At 35.3% G+C, this 16,890-nt stretch overlaps 1 protein-coding gene across 4 annotated transcripts in view; it reads right to left on the reverse strand.

The window, feature by feature from the left end:
* Positions 1–1,675: 1,675 nt before the first annotated feature.
* The window catches only part of LOC106752409, a 68,878-nt gene continuing 53,663 nt past the window's right edge, over positions 1,676–16,890 (reverse strand). For all 4 annotated transcript variants that reach the window (XM_022778674.1, XM_022778675.1, XM_022778677.1 and 1 more), the window contains 7 exons: positions 14,989–15,074; positions 5,050–5,204; positions 3,611–4,946; positions 3,216–3,499; positions 2,573–2,779; positions 2,327–2,483; positions 1,676–2,116 (listed from right to left, as the gene is read on the reverse strand). In XM_022778674.1, the coding sequence (XP_022634395.1) occupies positions 1,818–2,116; positions 2,327–2,483; positions 2,573–2,779; positions 3,216–3,499; positions 3,611–4,946; positions 5,050–5,204; positions 14,989–15,074 (2,524 nt within the window). In that variant the 3' untranslated portion in view covers positions 1,676–1,817. The remainder of the gene's footprint in view (positions 2,117–2,326; positions 2,484–2,572; positions 2,780–3,215; positions 3,500–3,610; positions 4,947–5,049; positions 5,205–14,988; positions 15,075–16,890) is intronic.

A 16,890-nucleotide genomic window follows, 5' to 3' on the forward strand; every position in this document is an offset into this window, starting at 1 on the left:
AATTCATTTAAAATAAAAAATACCCAATAGACGTCTGTTAGTACAAAGCCCGACGTCTATAGATGTCAGTCAGTGCATAAACAGACGTCCAATGAGTTACAGTGGACAAAACATGCAGCGCCTATAGACGTCGGATTTGGATACATCCAACGTCTACATAGACATATGGTGAACCCACATATGACGTGTATATAGACGTCTAGTGTAGACACATCCGACATGTATATAGATGTCAGTTGTACACGCATATGACATCTATATACACGTCGGGTATACCCAGTCCGACGTTTAATTAACGTCACCCACAAAGACGTCAAATCTGGATATAACGTTAAAAGTTCAAAATAACCAACGTCTAAAGTTCTTTCTGTACTACTATTAGCATAAATATTTGTTAAACATCTTAGAACTTACGACTAAATAATTTGCAACAAAACCTTCACTTGAAATGGCTAAAAGTGGTATGTAATGAGGTTTTAGTTTTGGTACCAAAATTTTATCAACCAGAATTACCTTGGTACCAAATTGAATTTTGTAAGCATGGTTAGTAGTTTGGTAACCTCCACATGTTGGCAGCAGCAATTAATGACTGTATTGAATAGACCGATCTTCAACAATCTCCTTCTGGAATTTATAAATTAATGTCCTCCTAAACTTATGCTCGCATCCTGACCCCTTGCAAAACATGGTGAGTAGTGTACACATTGAATAAAATAATATGAAATTTGATAAAGAAAGAATGAAATTTTAGAAAGTCCCCCAAGTCAATAAATTACGTCTTTGTCTTGTAATACGATTTCCATTGAAAAAGGACATACACTTAATCACTTGTTTTTGGAAATATTAACTATATTTAGGATTTTTATTTTATTTTACTGAGTAAAATATTAATTATTAATTGAAATTATTGTTTTTATTATAATTATTATTTATTAATATATAGATTTAATTTAATTTACAATAAGAAATAAGGTATAATCTAGTTTTAATTGAATAAAATTATTGTTAAATATATACCTATTAATTTAATTTTTATTTATTTTTTTCTAAAACTAAATTAAAATTATTATTACAATTTATTTTATTACTTAATTACTTTTTTTTAGTTGGAAATTTTAACTATATTTACGATTTTTAATTTTATTTCCTGATTAAAATATTAATTATTAATTAAAATTAATATTAGTACAATTAATATTTAGTAATATATAAGTTAATTGTAATCTTTTAGGCCATTTTTATTTAAATGAAATTATTATTAAATACATTAATTCCAATTTTATTATATTTTTTCTAAAATTAAATCAAAACTATTATTACAAATTATTTTATTACTAAATTATTTTCTTTTTCGTTGAAAATATTAACTATATTTAATTAATTGAAATTATTCGCGCAATTAATGATATATGTAATCTATCATGAGAAAAATGTTATCATTGTGTCAGGTGTCAGAAATTTAAAAGAATGTCTTTTTAAAAAACAAAAATTGAGACTGGATAAGAGAATATAACATGTTTGACAAATTTGCTATTTGTGTTTCCTAATCATTACATTTATAGATACCTTAAGAAGTTTATTTAAATTCATCCAATATATATATCTTTATACCTATCAACAACTCTTTGAAAAAATTGCCCGTATCCATATTATGAAAAAAAAGTTGAAGGTGCACTTCAGTGGAACAAAATAATGCATAAATGCAGAGCCTTTGGCAAATCTTGTACAAAACTCAACCTATGGACTTCTATCCTATATACAAAAGAATGCTGACCTACGAAAATTATTAAAATTTCAATACACATGACAGGTGTTAGTTAAAGTTGGTTCTTCAATTGCACCACTAAACCCTGCATCGACTCAATCTTTTCACTGAGTTCTTTGATAACAGTAAGGTGCTGAAAGGAAGACTCAGAAGTACCAATGTCAGATATCAAACCACTAATCTTAGCCTGTGAACCAGCCACTGCTTCCTCAAGAGAAGTTAATGTTTCTTCCATAGTTTTTCTTGTACTTTCATTTGTTGGGTTTTGTAATGGAGAGAGGTCACTTCTAGAAACACTACTATCTATGCTAGGCTTCTCAGGACAGAATTTTTTGACAATGTCTTTACTTCCTGCATATCATCATACCATTATTAGCATTATTAAGCGAAAGGCCAACAACAACAAAATTAACCAAAGCCTCACACCCAAAGGAAAACTGAAACTGTAGGTTGGTAACAGAGAACAGAATGTGGTGGAGCAAAATGGGATAGATTACAAATGTAATATGATCATTACGTAACGAATTCCTAATTAAAAGCATTGTATACACAAGAAAATACCTAGGTTGCCAAGCCGGTCAATTACATATTGGCCGACAGAACTTTCAAGCTTAAATAGCCGTAAAATTCCAGCTATTATTCGGCCCACAGAATCGATTTCGGATTTGCACAGAAAAGTGAGGTGTTGGACGTCTTCCTTGGTTACAATTGCTTCATTCTGTACAGAAAAATCTTCATTACATTACACAGGAACTATCAATAGAAAAAGTCAATAACCACATACTTTAAATACCAAGGGCCCATTACCGTTTGTCTTATATAAAACTTTAAATTCTCCACTGCCCAATTAACCATTTCATTATCCTCATTATCCTCATGTAATATCATGCCTACTTCAAGATCAATTCCCTCAACTTCTTCAGTGAATTGTTCTACTCCATTTTCGGTTCTGACTGATGAAGGAATGTCCTTTTGGGCCTGAGGCTTAATGATTTTCAACCCTTGAACTCCAACCTGCAAGTTCTGGCACAATATTTAAAGGGTACGGAAGGACAGATTTACAGATAAGATAAACTAATAAAATGAACCAAAAGTGTGTATACTTAGCTAATATTTAAAAGTTATAGTGTTTTCACCTACAGTTTTTCTTTCATTAAATTGAACGGAAAATATTCGAAAAAATTTCCCTACTGACTGTCAGCTGTCATCCGAACCAGTGAAAGTTACTAGGGTCTTGGTTCACTTAATGGTGGAAAAGCATCTTCTTATACTTTTAGTTATATTTGAAATATTCTTTGAGAAACCTTTTGAATTTACTCACAATGTACGGAAAGTTGCCGCCCAACGGCTAAGCTTAATGAAATCAAGCATGTATATATATATACACATACATTTAACACCAACACACTGCATCAAATTTGAAGAAAGAAGGATGCAAGTATGTCTTTACCGTAACCACGTCCACAGGATATAGTTGTATTCTGTGTGATTGTGTTTTTCTTTCTGGAGCATTCTTTGGGCAGCTTTTTGCATTTACCCGCACGGTACGGAATGTTGTGTGCCAGCACCTGTCTTCTCTGTTTGCATCATAGCTTGAGAACCGCCATCTTTCAGCCATGTCTTGGGCACCTTCAAGAGCAAATAACCAGTCTCTCAACTGTATAGTTATATCCACGGTATCTGGCATCTTCAAGTGTGAAAAACTGGTACCTTTCCCTTCTCTTGTAGTTTCAACTGGTGTAAATGTTTGTAAGAAAACTACACATTAAAGTAACAAACAAAACACAAGGAATATGACATAAAACTTTACTATATATAAAGCAATGAGAATAGACTGTTTTATACCATTTTCTAAATTATCAACAATCGGAGGTGTTGTCTTAAAAAGTTTTGCCAATGGTCCAGTTCGTAAGTTTTCCCACCCTTTACACAAACCATTCCCTGGACCACCATCAGGCCCTAGTACTCCGAATCGATGCAGGAGGGCCTCAGAGTAGTTCATTCCCCCACCAAGACGAACACCAGATACAGAAGCTGAGACATTTAAAGTATGTACTTCCCTGTCTACTACACAAAATGGTATGACTTGCACCATATGTATGTCCAGAAAGGGGTATGAATGAGCATTTCCATTAAGTTGCTGTTTTTTGTTATGCACCCAGAAAACAGGTCTCAGTTTAGGGTGTTCATGATCACTTATTGAGGGAAGATTTTCGCTAGTACTACAAGGTGAGTCATTTTCACATGTAAAATGCTCTTCAGAATCCACACAATCTATCTGAACTCTCTCCCAATTTATTGTGGATGAAACAGCAATAGCACCACCAAGAGTTCTATGAGTAACACTAACAAAAAATTCATCTCCAACAAACTGTACTAGAGGCAATCCCTCAGAGTTCACAGAAGACGACTCAAGAAATTGAAGTTGGAGATTTTTTACCGTCAAACTTACAGAAGTGTCACTGGGAATCTTCTCCATCAGATTTCCACTCAAATATTTGTTCCTGACATCCTTCAATTGTTTCTTTTTTCCAACTATGGCTATTTTCTCACTAACAGTCCCAAAATAATCATAGACACCGAGGACAAAAAATAATTGTTCAACTGAAGTGTTGGATAGATACTGTTCACAAGCAATACCAAGCCTCACGATACCCCCTGGAGGAGGAACCTTTAACAATGGACTACCATCAGCAGTTACCATAGCCGCTTCTATGCAAGCATCTTTCAGGTCAACACATCTCCACAATCCAGATGTCCATCCGAGAGAGCTCTGATGTCCAGGCTTGTCAGTACTTACTTCCAGAGATAAAGTAATCTGGGATGCTCCAGTAGTCCACTTCTTCTGACTGGCATCAATTGGTTGACCCTCCCAAAGACAGAAGCAAGCAGGATCCTTCTCGAGGTTCAATATTTTCAGTTTCAATGACGGTGAATCTAAAAAGAAAAGATTTTCAATCCGAAGCCTTGCTCCAGCAAAAGAGTTATTGACTGTATTGTTCATATTGGTTTTAGAAATATCCAGATAGGTCTTATCCAAAGGAACTGTAAGATCCAGACCCTTGAGATTGAAAGTAAAAGATTTTACTGAGAAATCTGGTAAAATGTCACCAGGATTCACAACAATATCATCAGCTAAGAATGATGATATCTTGAGGCAGGTTTCTTCTTGGAGGTGAATCTGGAAAACAAAGAAATATTCAGATAACATAATTGGCATAAAAGTATTGAAAAAGATGCACGAGCTGGCCATTTGTTAAAAGAACTTGCACAAAGCCACACACCATTAGTGGTTGACAATCAATAACAGTTTGAGAAGCAAAAGATGGTGGAAGAGAAGGCACGATCTGAACAGAATGGAGGCATATTAGAGGAGTTCCCACAATTGATTGCCATTGCTGTTCTCCTAGTGGGTATATTGAAGGGCAAAAACTTCTTGCTGCCAAAAGACAGAATGGAAAATATTAAGTAAACATAGCAACTTGCTAAAATGATACATTCTTTTAAAACTACCAATTAACGAATATTTAAATTTTTGATTCAGTGTTAACTGTTAATATATATATATATATATCTCTTTAGAGCAATATAAAAATGGAATATAAGTATAAAAACAGAATATAAATATATGAACAAAAATGCCCAGAAATGAATGGAAAATAAATTAAATCCAATATCCCCTCAAGCTGCAGCATATATATCCTTAATGCTCAGCTTGGACAACAAAGATTGAAATTATGCTGGATGCAAAGCTTTAGTATGGATGTCTGCAAGTTGTGATGAAGTAGAAATAGGCAAGAGCTTAATTACACCAGCTTGAACTTTATCCCTTATGAGATGACAATCAATTTCAATGTGCTTTGTCCTCTCATGCATGGCTAGATTATGTGCAATTTGTATGGCAGATTGATTGTCACAAAACAGAGGAACTGGTTGTGGTAGAGGCTGTTTCAAATCATAGAGCAAATGCAAAAGCCATTGAATTTCACATGTTGTGGAGGCTAAGGCTCTGTATTCTGCTTCAGTTGATGATCTAGATATAGTACCTTGCTTCTTGGATTTCCAGCTGATTAAGGATGCACCATAGAACACATTAAAACCAGTCACAAACCTTATAGTATCAGGGCAAGCAGCCCAATCAGAATCATTAAAAGCCTTGAGAGAATTTTTTGTGTTGGAGGGAAAGAATAATCCTTGTCCTGGATTGTTCTTGATATATCTCAGGATCCGTATTGCTGCTGCATAGTGATGTTCCATAGGATTGGAAAGAAATTGACTGAGAGTACTAACAACAAAACATAAATCTGGGTCTTGTGTTGGTAAGATATAATAACCTGCCAAGAAGTCTTCTATAGGCTTGCACATCTGAATAGGGTTTCCCTTCTGTCTTGGAGAATTTTGTGCCTGGCTGTTGGAAGTCCCACATCGACTAGAGATAAGGCCAAATTATAATATATAAGTGAGGTGCAAACCTCACCTTACAAGCCGGTTTTGTGGGGATGAGTTAGGCCTTAAACCCACTTTCTAACATGGTATCAGAAGAAAATTAATTCTTGATCACGTTCTTCCGCAACCAATTCTCTTACTACCAAGATCTTCATCTTCTATCTCTCGTTCTTGGCTTTCCTACAATTTCTTCTTCTCCTTTTATGGCTACTCTCTCTATTACCCTCGCATATGTTTTATGTTTTGACTTTGTTTTCTAGGGTTTTCAATGAGAAACAATTGAGTGCTTTAATCACTTGTAGCCCTGAATTGATTTTTGAGGAATCTGGAGGAGTTTCTGGAGATTCGGGTTGTGAAATTTTTGTTCAATTTGAGATTGTGAAATTCAATGGCTTCTGCAGTTGTTTCTTCCTCTAATAATTCTCAAACGCAGTCACATTCCTCAACTTTGGGACTTTCTCAAGAGCAAATTCATGGTCTATTGACATTCTTCCTCAATCTAATCCCACAGTCACACATTCTACCGATATAGTGAGTTCTCATAATGTTTCCACTTCTTCTCAAGATCAAGGTAATATCTCTTCCCAATGGATTCTAGACACAGGTGCTACTGATCATATATCCAGTTCTTTGTCTCATTTTATTTCTTATCATAGAATCTCACCAATTGCAATTTCTCTACCCAACAAGAACTATTCATTTGCTCATTTTTCTGGCACAGTTTCTCTAGGCCCACACCTTACCTTACATAATGTCTTGTTTGTTCCTAATTTTTCAGTCAATCTTATTTCGGTCACAAAGTTAACTAAATCTCTATCTTGTAAAATTATCATTTCTGAATTTTCATGTGAAATACAGGACAAGTCAATCTTTATCTTGTAAAATTATCATTTCTGAATTTTCATGTGAAATACAGGACAAGTCAACCCTACATATGATTGGGAAAGCTGAAGAAAGAGATGACTTGTATGTCATGATAGTTCCTGCATCCACACCCCTTGCTTCACCAACTACTATTTCTCCTGAGAATTCTATTGCTTGTTCTACAATAAGACCTGACTCTATAGATATTTGACACTCCAGACTAGGGCATCCTTCTTCTTCTTGTTATACCAAATTACGCACCACGTATGCCACTTTACCTGATACAAAATACACCCATTGTGATACTTGTCACTATTCTAAGTAAAGAAAATTGCCTTTTCAATTAAGTACTACTATTTCAAAAGCTCCTTTTGATTTAATTCATGTTGATATTTGGGGACCATATTGTACTTCTTCTGTTGATGGTTTCAAATATTTCTTAACTATAATGGATGATATGTCTAGATTCACATGGATTAAATTGATAGCTGTTAGATATATTATATTTAGTTTATATTTATCTTTCATCTTCTAGTTAGTTTGTTATTATTTCTTATTTGTATTTTGGGCTTAGCCCATATTTCTTCTATTATAAATAGAGAACCCTATGTGTGTATTTAACACAAGGGAGATTTCCCCTCATCTCTTTCACTATTTCATATGGTATCTGAGCTTAGGTTCCGATTCGGCCTCTTCCACGGTCGCAGCCTCAGCAGCCGCCGCAACCGCCGCCTCCGCAGCCTCGCCGAAGTCTCGTCGGAGTCTCGCTGGAGCCTCGCCGGAGCCTCGCCGGAGTTCCAGAATCGATCGGCGACCACACCATCCGAATCGCCTCCTTGCTCTCTTTTTGGATCTGTGGTTGTTGCGTCAATCGGAGCACGTTGAATTTTTAGGGTTTCTCCCTCTCCATGGCTATCCAACGTGACGATCGGAGTCTGTCTTGCCAGTCAGACCATCCTACTTCAACAAATAGCATAGACAACCCTGCACTCTTTCAGGAATTTCTCAGATGGTATGAGGACCGTCAGCACTCTAGTTCCACTACATCTGCTTCTGTTACANAAAGAGTGAGAGAGTCAAATATCGAGAAAAAAAAAAGAGAAAAAGAGGGAGAGGAGAGTTTAGAGAGAAAAAGGAGAAGAGAGTTTAGAGAGAAAAAGAAAAAAAAAAAAAAAAGAGTCAAATACCCAGAAGAAAAATAGAGTGGGAAGAGTCTGAGTGTCCGAGAAAGAGAGAGAAAGAGAGAAAAGGAGAAAGAGAGAGTAAGAGAGGGTTAATCTTGCAAAAACAGTGATCTCAGTGCGGTGAAAAAGATGCACTATAGTGGTCTCAGTGCGGTGAGATGCGGAGACGCATGTCTTAAGCAAGATCGACTTCAAATTTTTGAGAAGTGGAGAAGTTCGGAACACTCAAGACATGAGGAGAGGATCGAGGAGAAAAAGGGGAGAAGGTCTGGGAGAAGAAGAGAATAAAGGAAGAATTTAAGTTTATGGGGGAGTTTGTTGAGATAAACTTAAATTTAGAGATTTATTATTTTGTTAGTTTTGAGTTTAGTAATATCTGGTTTGATTTTGATTGAAATAAAATAGGATGGGTAACTATGATTTTGGTTTATCTAGGTAGAATATTATTTTGTCATAGAATAAGGAGATTTTATTTTTAGGTAAGATGATATTTTATTGTCAGTTTTTATTATTTGTAATTGGCCCAAGGCCTGATTTGCACCTATTTAAAGGTTGCTAAGGTTTAATGCAAATAACCCACCATGGATTGAAGAGTAATATTATTTGTATGGGTCAAACCCACAAAGGATTGAAGAGTAAAATTATTTGTGTGGGTTCACCGTTTTTCCCAACAGGTGGTATCCGACCTCTTCCACCGTCGCAGCCTCAGCAGCCGCCGCAGCCGCTGCAGCCGCCGCCTCTGCAGTCTCGCCGGAGTCTCACCGGAGTCTCGCTGGAGTGTCGTCGGAGTCTCGTCGGAGCCTCGCCGGAGTTCCATAATCGACCAAGCGACCACTCCATCTGAATCGCCTCCTCGCTCTCTTTCTGTATCTATGGTTGTTGCGTCAATCGGAGCACGTTGAATTTTTAGGGTTTCTCCCTCTCCATGGCTATCCAACGTGATGATCGGAGTCTGTCTCGCCAGTCAGGTAAAGGACATCCAAAACGTGATCACTGTGGCAAACTAGGCCACGAAATTGATAGATGTTATGCACTTCATGGACCTCCTCCTTGACCTATAGCAATGGCTAATTCTGATCCACCTCCCCGATCACCGTCTACAGACCATCCTACTTCATCAAATAGCATAGACAACCCTGCACTCTTTCAGGAATTTCTCAGATGGTATGAGGACCGTCAGCACTCTAGTTCCACTACATCTGCTTCTGTTACACTCACAGGTACTCCTTTTGTTGGTCTGACTCATTCTCTCGGATCTTGGGTCCTTGACTCAGGCGCCACCGATCATATCACTGGTAACAAGTCCTTGTTTTCTTCCTTGTCATATCCGGATAATTTACCCTCGGTAACAATGGCTGATGGGTCTANAGTCTCATCTCATGGTATTGATATTGTTCATATTTTTCGGTCTATATCCATTGATCATGTACTTTATGTCCCTGGGTCTCCTTTTAACTTATTGTCCATAAGTCGTCTAACTCGTTCGCTTAATTGTGTTATTTCATTTACCAAAGATTTTGTTTGGTTGCAGGACCGGAGTTCGAAACACATGATTGGCACAGGATGTGAGTCTCATGGCCTATATCATCTCCGCCCTTCTCCACATGCTGGCGTAATCATGGAGTCACCATCCCTTCTTCATGCTCAATTAGGTCATCCCAATCTTACCAAACTGCAGCAACTTGTTCCTAGTTTGTCAAAATTATCAAGTTTGTCGTGTGAGTCTTGTCATTACTTACGAGTTTTTGGCTCACTTTACTATGCTTCAACTCTTCAAGCTCTGATATGAGAATATAAATTGTGTATCTTATTTCATAATAAAGAGAGAGTACAATTAATATATATAGCTCTTTACAGCAATAAAAAAATGGAATATAAGTATAAAAACAGAATATAAATATATGAACATAAATGCCCAGATATGAATGGAAAATAAATTAAATCCAATATTAACATAAAACTATTTTAGATTATTATCCAATCATGTTGTGACATCATTAAAATAATTCAACTTCTTAGGTAATAGATAATTGTAATCGTAGTAAAACTTTCAAATGAAATTATGATATCAGTGGATGATAGTTATTGCAATGAAATCAATTGTTACAGATTTTAGAGAATGAAGCATTACATAATCTGAGAAATTAGGATAATTTATTCCTAATTATTAGATGCATTTATTATAATTGATTATGTATTATGCTATAAATACATTTTGTGTGGTCTACATTAGACACAGTACATTGAGAACATATACAATTCTACATGGTATCAGAATCTAGTTAGAGTCTATCTTAGCGAGATTTGTTGTTTGTTGGACATATAGTTTCACTCGTTATTGAATTTCTATTGGACCATCCATTAATGTCTAGTTCCACGCACAAGATGTATATACTTCGACATGAGGGGGTGTATTGGAAGTCCCACATCGACTAGAGATAGGACCAATTTAGAGTATATATATATGGTGCAAACCTCACCTTACAAGTCGCTTTTGTGGGATTGACTTAGACTTAAAGTCCACTTCTTAACATGAGTCTTGAGGATTATACTATCTGTCACAATTAATTGCTTGTATCTTTGTTGTGTCTCATGCTCTTGAGCATCAATGCTCAGGTCATCCTAGTCCTACCAAAATGCATCTCATGCTTGTTAAGACAAGATTGTCTAAAGAGAATAGACTGTCTAATATCTCGGAGTTTTGAAGTTTAATAAACAACATTTAATGAAATATCGTTTAGAGATGTATAACATCTGGACATTGTGCACATTAGAACATTCTTGCTAAATGCTCATAAGAGAAACCATGACGTGTTAAATAAATATAAACAATTAAAACAACAATTGACAAAAGCGCATCTAGTGAAAGAAGTCATAAACGCTAAATCTTATCAATTGCCACTACTAGAAAAAGCTAAAACTTGCACTAAACGCTTATTATATGAAACATGCTTCAACACTATATCAACGTATAGATCATTAAATGCATGCACGTACTGTATCTTGTATGTTCTACTTCTTCCCTCTTTATATGTGCAAATATTAACAACACCATGATATACTCAAAAACACTGCACAAGGATCAAGAAGACGTTGTGAGATATGAAGAGATTCTTGGAATGTTTCCTAATGCTTTATGTCCTACCATAGCTGTACAAGCTCTATCTGTGAAAGCAATGTTGCTCTTCCCAAGGTGCAGAAAAGTACATACCTTTGTATGAGAAGCCACCTACTCTCAACAAGTCAACTATCTTTGAATAACGATCATCTCTCGAAGAAAGCTATAAAAGGAGGACTTGCACAAGAGAATACAAGAACTTTTGCTATCATTGTATCATTACGCTATTGTTCTCTTACAACCTTACATCGTCTAAGTCTGTTCATAGAACAAAAGAAAAAACTTCACAAGTTCTCATTTTTTTGTATCGTATTTATCCTCTCATTGAGAGTTATCAGAATTTGTACTTGTAAAACAACATTGATTGTGTTTGGAATTCAGAAGAGAATTAAAACACTTGTATTGTTTAGCTCAGGAGAGTTAAACGTTCTAGAAAATTTTCTAAGGTTGATACCAGGAGTGGTTATAATACTTGGATACCAATAGTTTTTAAACTCAGACTAGTCAAGATTAAATAGGGAGACCAATAGTGGTTAGAATTCTCGGTCTATACCAGGAGTAGTTTGTACAAAGTTGCAATCTTGGATAAGATTAGTGGAACCTCTCAAGAGTTCTCGAGTGAGATTGGACGTAGCTTAGGATGGAGTAATCCAGTATAAAATATTTGTGTTGTATAGGAAGAGGATTGTTCTTTCTAGGTGTATAAAAAGAGGATTGTTCTTTCTGGGTGTATTTGCTATAAATGATTTGGAGTTGTGAGGAGAGTACATTGAGAAAGTCGTCTCTGTATCTTGCTTGTAAGGTTAATTGAAAGAAGACTGGATGTAGGCAGGTTGGCCGAACTAGTACAAATCTTGGTGTTTATCTCTTTATCCCTACGTTCTTACTTTGATTTCATTCTTTGTTAATTGCATTAGGGCACGTTTGACCTCCAATGATGGTGATTTTGATGGCATGGTGGTTGCCTAGCCGAGACGAACAAAACAGTGTGATCGTCGGTAAAAATTGAAACTCTAACGACAATGACGATGGACGGCGACGACAGTTGTCGTGGCAGGGGCGACGAAAAAAATTGCCAAAAAACTCTAGGCTCTAGATACCATGTTGAATTTAGTGAAAAACTATGTACAGGGTTAATGTCCTTTGTGTAGAAATACACATAATTAACATAGGGACTATGTTTCCCTAATTAACATAAAACACAATATATCTAACATAAGGAATTTTTTTGCTGACTTGTTATCACATTATAGTCTCATAGGTTTCTTCTAATGAATCTTGAAGTCTTCTAACATTATCTTTGACAATAGTATTTCTCAAATCCCTAAGGCCATGGCTCAAAACTCTGTCTCTGCACTTGATTTGGCCACAACATTTTGTTTCTTGCTTTTCCAAGTGACTACATTTTGATACGTACCTGATTATGAAACTTAACCAAAACAACCTCACACGCACACTCACAACGCGTTACGCAACAATGAACTATAGTGGATGAATGAATCTCTTTTATTGATGGTAATATCTGAATAAACAAAAGCAAATAGTTACTAGGAGCATAACCTCCTTCAATTACTTGGGAGCATAACCTCCTTCACAAAACTCAATAATCAAAAGCATGCTCTAACCATAGACTCTAGCTCTATTTATACTAATATATTTCCCGTCCATCTCATACTAAATATTTCCCTAGAATATATCTACATTTAATATAAATATCCCTATATTTAATATAAATATCCACCCTATATTTCCCTAGCATATATTATTAATTATAAACATCTTATACTGAATATTTCCTTGGAATATATATTTATTTACTCTAATTAACTTATATTGAATATTCTCCTCGAATGTGGCTCCTTTTACTGTAATTAGTTCCTGCCCATCTTGACCACTGCGATAGTTAGGATGGTAATCCTTCAATTGTTCGACTCGAGCACTCACCATCTTCTGTCGTTCATCTCGACTCCTCATAGCCTACCACCTTTCGGCTTGACCTCTCTCTTCTTCCCCCTTTCGGCCTGGTCGCTCCCCGCCTTCCACCGTTCGGTGCCCTTCTCCTTCTCTCCTATACCTTCTTCTCTCATATACTTTCCAAGCCCTAACACATTTTCTCCAAGTGTAATTTCCAAAGCTAAATCTTTTGTCATTGATAGAACTTGAATAGTTAGCGTTTTTGTTGGATTCTAAGATCATATAATTTCCCTTTCTAAATCGAATTCCTTTTCTTGAAGATCCTTTCAAGTATTAGTGAATGCCATAAATAGCTTTAATATGAGTCTCCTTTGGCTTATGCATGAACTGACTTACAACCCCTTTGGCATGGGTAATGTCGGGCATATTGTAAGACAAATAGATCAATTTCCCAACAATTTTTTGATAATGTATATCCATCTTACATAATTGGAACATACAAAGAGAAGATGAACAATTAATAAGACTATTTCATTAATCTCAAAAACTGTTTAAAGCATGTACATGACACTGGTGTGCAGGTTGAAGAAAGTTTTGTATGGGCTCAAGGAGTCACCTCATGCTTGGTTTAATGCTTGGTTTGGTAGACTCACTTAGGCTATGATCTCTATGGGGTATTGACAGAGTCAAGGTGACCATATCTTGTTCATCAAGCATTCCCCAAAAGGTAAACTTACACTACTCTTGGCCTATGTTGATTATATGATTGTTGCAGGAGATGATGAACATGAGAAAAAAATCTTGAACCTAATTTGAAATTAAGGATCTAAAATAATTAAAGTACTTTCTTAGGACAGAAGTGGCTTACTTAGTCAGTTCATACATGACCCAAGAGAGAGATATACAAGTCGTAAACAAGATCCTTCAATATTTCAAGACAAGTCCAGGAAGGGGATTACTATTTAAGAGGAATGAAAAATTAAAAATGAAAGTAAATACTAATCTAGATTATGCAAGGTCTTTCATAGATAGAAAATCTACTTCAAGATATTGCATGTTCTTGGGTGGAAATTTAGTGAGTTGGAAAAGTAAGAAACAAAAATGTTGTTGTGAGGTCTAGTGTAAAAGCAAAAATGAGCCATGTAAAAGCAAAAATGAGCTATGGCTCAAGAGGTGTGTGAATTGTTTTAAATGAGAATTATCCTAAATGTTCTTAAAGTGGCATGTGCATAACCTATAATCCTTTATCTTAAAGTGGCCTTATCACTACTTCCTATGTCCCATTAGGACTTCAGTTAACAGATTTGTTTACAAAAAGGTCTTCCTACTGAGCAATTTCATGATCTCACATTCAAGTGGGAATGATAAATATTCATTCACCAATTTGAAAGAGAGTGTTGTTAGTTGGATATTAAATGTAGTATCGAAAGTTGTTGGTAGAATATTAAATTATTAGCAATTGTTAGAAGATTATAGAGATATAACTATTACTTCAGGGTTTGAGTTATCTATGTATAGAAGTGAATGTACTATTTCAAATCAATTGAATACAGATCTTCTTTCTTTTATATTAATTCTTTCTAGTAGTTTCAAACAAATAGATTCAAATTCTTAACAACTCTTTTATTCTAAACAACCAAAAATCAGAAAAAAAAAAATCTCAAACATTCCTTATTGGATAAGAACTAAATTCATACCAAACGTTGGTACTTGGAAAGCATCCCCTATGACCGATTGCGTCGATGGTTGCACTAAGGTACATGGAGGAAATGAAATGGTGTCCCTGCATTTAAGCATGCAAATGGTACAATTTGGTTACATAATAACATATTAACTATGTAAGGAAATAAGGAATTATTTTAGTGATAACAATATCACAAATTACCTTGTCATACTCTCACTAGTAGTGATCAAATTCTTTAAAAGAAGGAAATAAAAATATGTCGAAATCTATAGAGTGAATCTAAGGATTTTTTTTTCCTAATATATATATATATATATATATATATATATATATATATATATATATATATATATATATATATATATATATATATTGATTAGATAATTTAGGAAACCTGCACAAGATATTCTAGGAAACAAATCCTTGAGATTTTGGGATTGATAAGCTAGTTATAGGTCCAATATGCAACCAATATGCAAAATTAAAACTAGCTGGAGTAAAATTTGAAACTTTCTAAAAATATCTCAAAATAAAATCTAAAACCTCTTGAAATATTTCCACACTCCTCTTTTAAGTTGTTAGATAAGTGTTCTCCATTCTTAGCTTGGATATCATTCTCTCAAAGTTAATGTTGTTCAGCCCATTCTTGAGTATGTCTACAAGTTGTCCTAGAGTACACACATATAAGGTGTAAATCAAGCCAATATCAAGCTTTCCTTTGATAAAATGTTTGACCACTTCAATTTATTTAGTTTTATCATGTTGCAAGGGGTTGTGAGCAATGTTGATTGCAAACTTATTGTCACACTATAACCTCATAGGCTCACCCCACTTTATCTTTAAGTCTTCTAGTATAATCTTTAACCATAAAAGTTTACATAGTCTTTCAGCCATTGCTCGAAATTCCGCTTTGACACTAGATCTAGCTACCACATTTTGTTTTCGACTCTTCTATGTTACTAGCTTTACACCAAGGAAGGTGCTATTAGAATCTTTTTATCTCTATTATTTATATTAAAGTCTTTGTTTCTATTAATTATATTTCTTCCTTATTTAGGAGATTATAATTATTAGGTTTTAGTAGGATATCCCTGAAATATAGGGATTCTTTCTTTAGGAGCTATTATTATATTTCCTAAATTAGCTTTCTAGCATTGTATATATGGATTTGTAATCTCAGCATAACAATATATACGTTTCACCCTAAATTATAAGATGGTATCAGAGTTCTCAACATTTGGGAGCCGCCTCTGACTGCGCTCTAAAACCCTAGCCGGCAGCCTTCATTGTTGCCACTCTCTCTGTTAAAACAGCCTTCATTGTTGTTACCAACACAACTCTTCACTGTAGCCTTCATTGCTGTAGTGTTCTTTCTTTTGTTGTGCTTTTCCTTTCAAATCTCTTCTCTTTATCATCGTTCTGTTGCTTGGACATGGCAGACCACACTGTTGAAGTGGTGCCTACTGCATCACAAAACAATCAAGAACAAGTGGTGCCTACTGTATCGCAAATCAATCAGGAACAACTCTAGAACCTCAACATTGTCTACCGCTTAAGTGGGACGAATTATTTGAAATGGTCTCAGCTTGTTCGCAGAACTTTAAAAGGTAAAGGAAAAGCTAACCACTTGATTGATGATGCTCCTCCAGAAGACGATCCCAGATTTACAAAATGGGATAAAGAAGACTCTATGATCATGGCATGGCTATGGAACTCCATGATCCAGAAATTACTGATACTTGCATGTTTCTTAATTCTGCAAAGGAGATTTGGAATGTAGTGGAGCAGACATACTCAAAAGCTAAAGATGCTGCCCAAATATATGATGTGAAGGTGAAGACTGTCGCTGCCAAACAAGGAACCAAGACTGTTACAGAGTATGCCAATCAACTCAAATCACTTTGGATGGAATTAG

The sequence above is a fragment of the Vigna radiata genome, chromosome 2, assembly GCF_000741045.1.
Source record: "Vigna radiata var. radiata cultivar VC1973A chromosome 2, Vradiata_ver6, whole genome shotgun sequence".
In the NCBI taxonomy this organism is placed as follows: domain Eukaryota; kingdom Viridiplantae; phylum Streptophyta; class Magnoliopsida; order Fabales; family Fabaceae; genus Vigna; species Vigna radiata.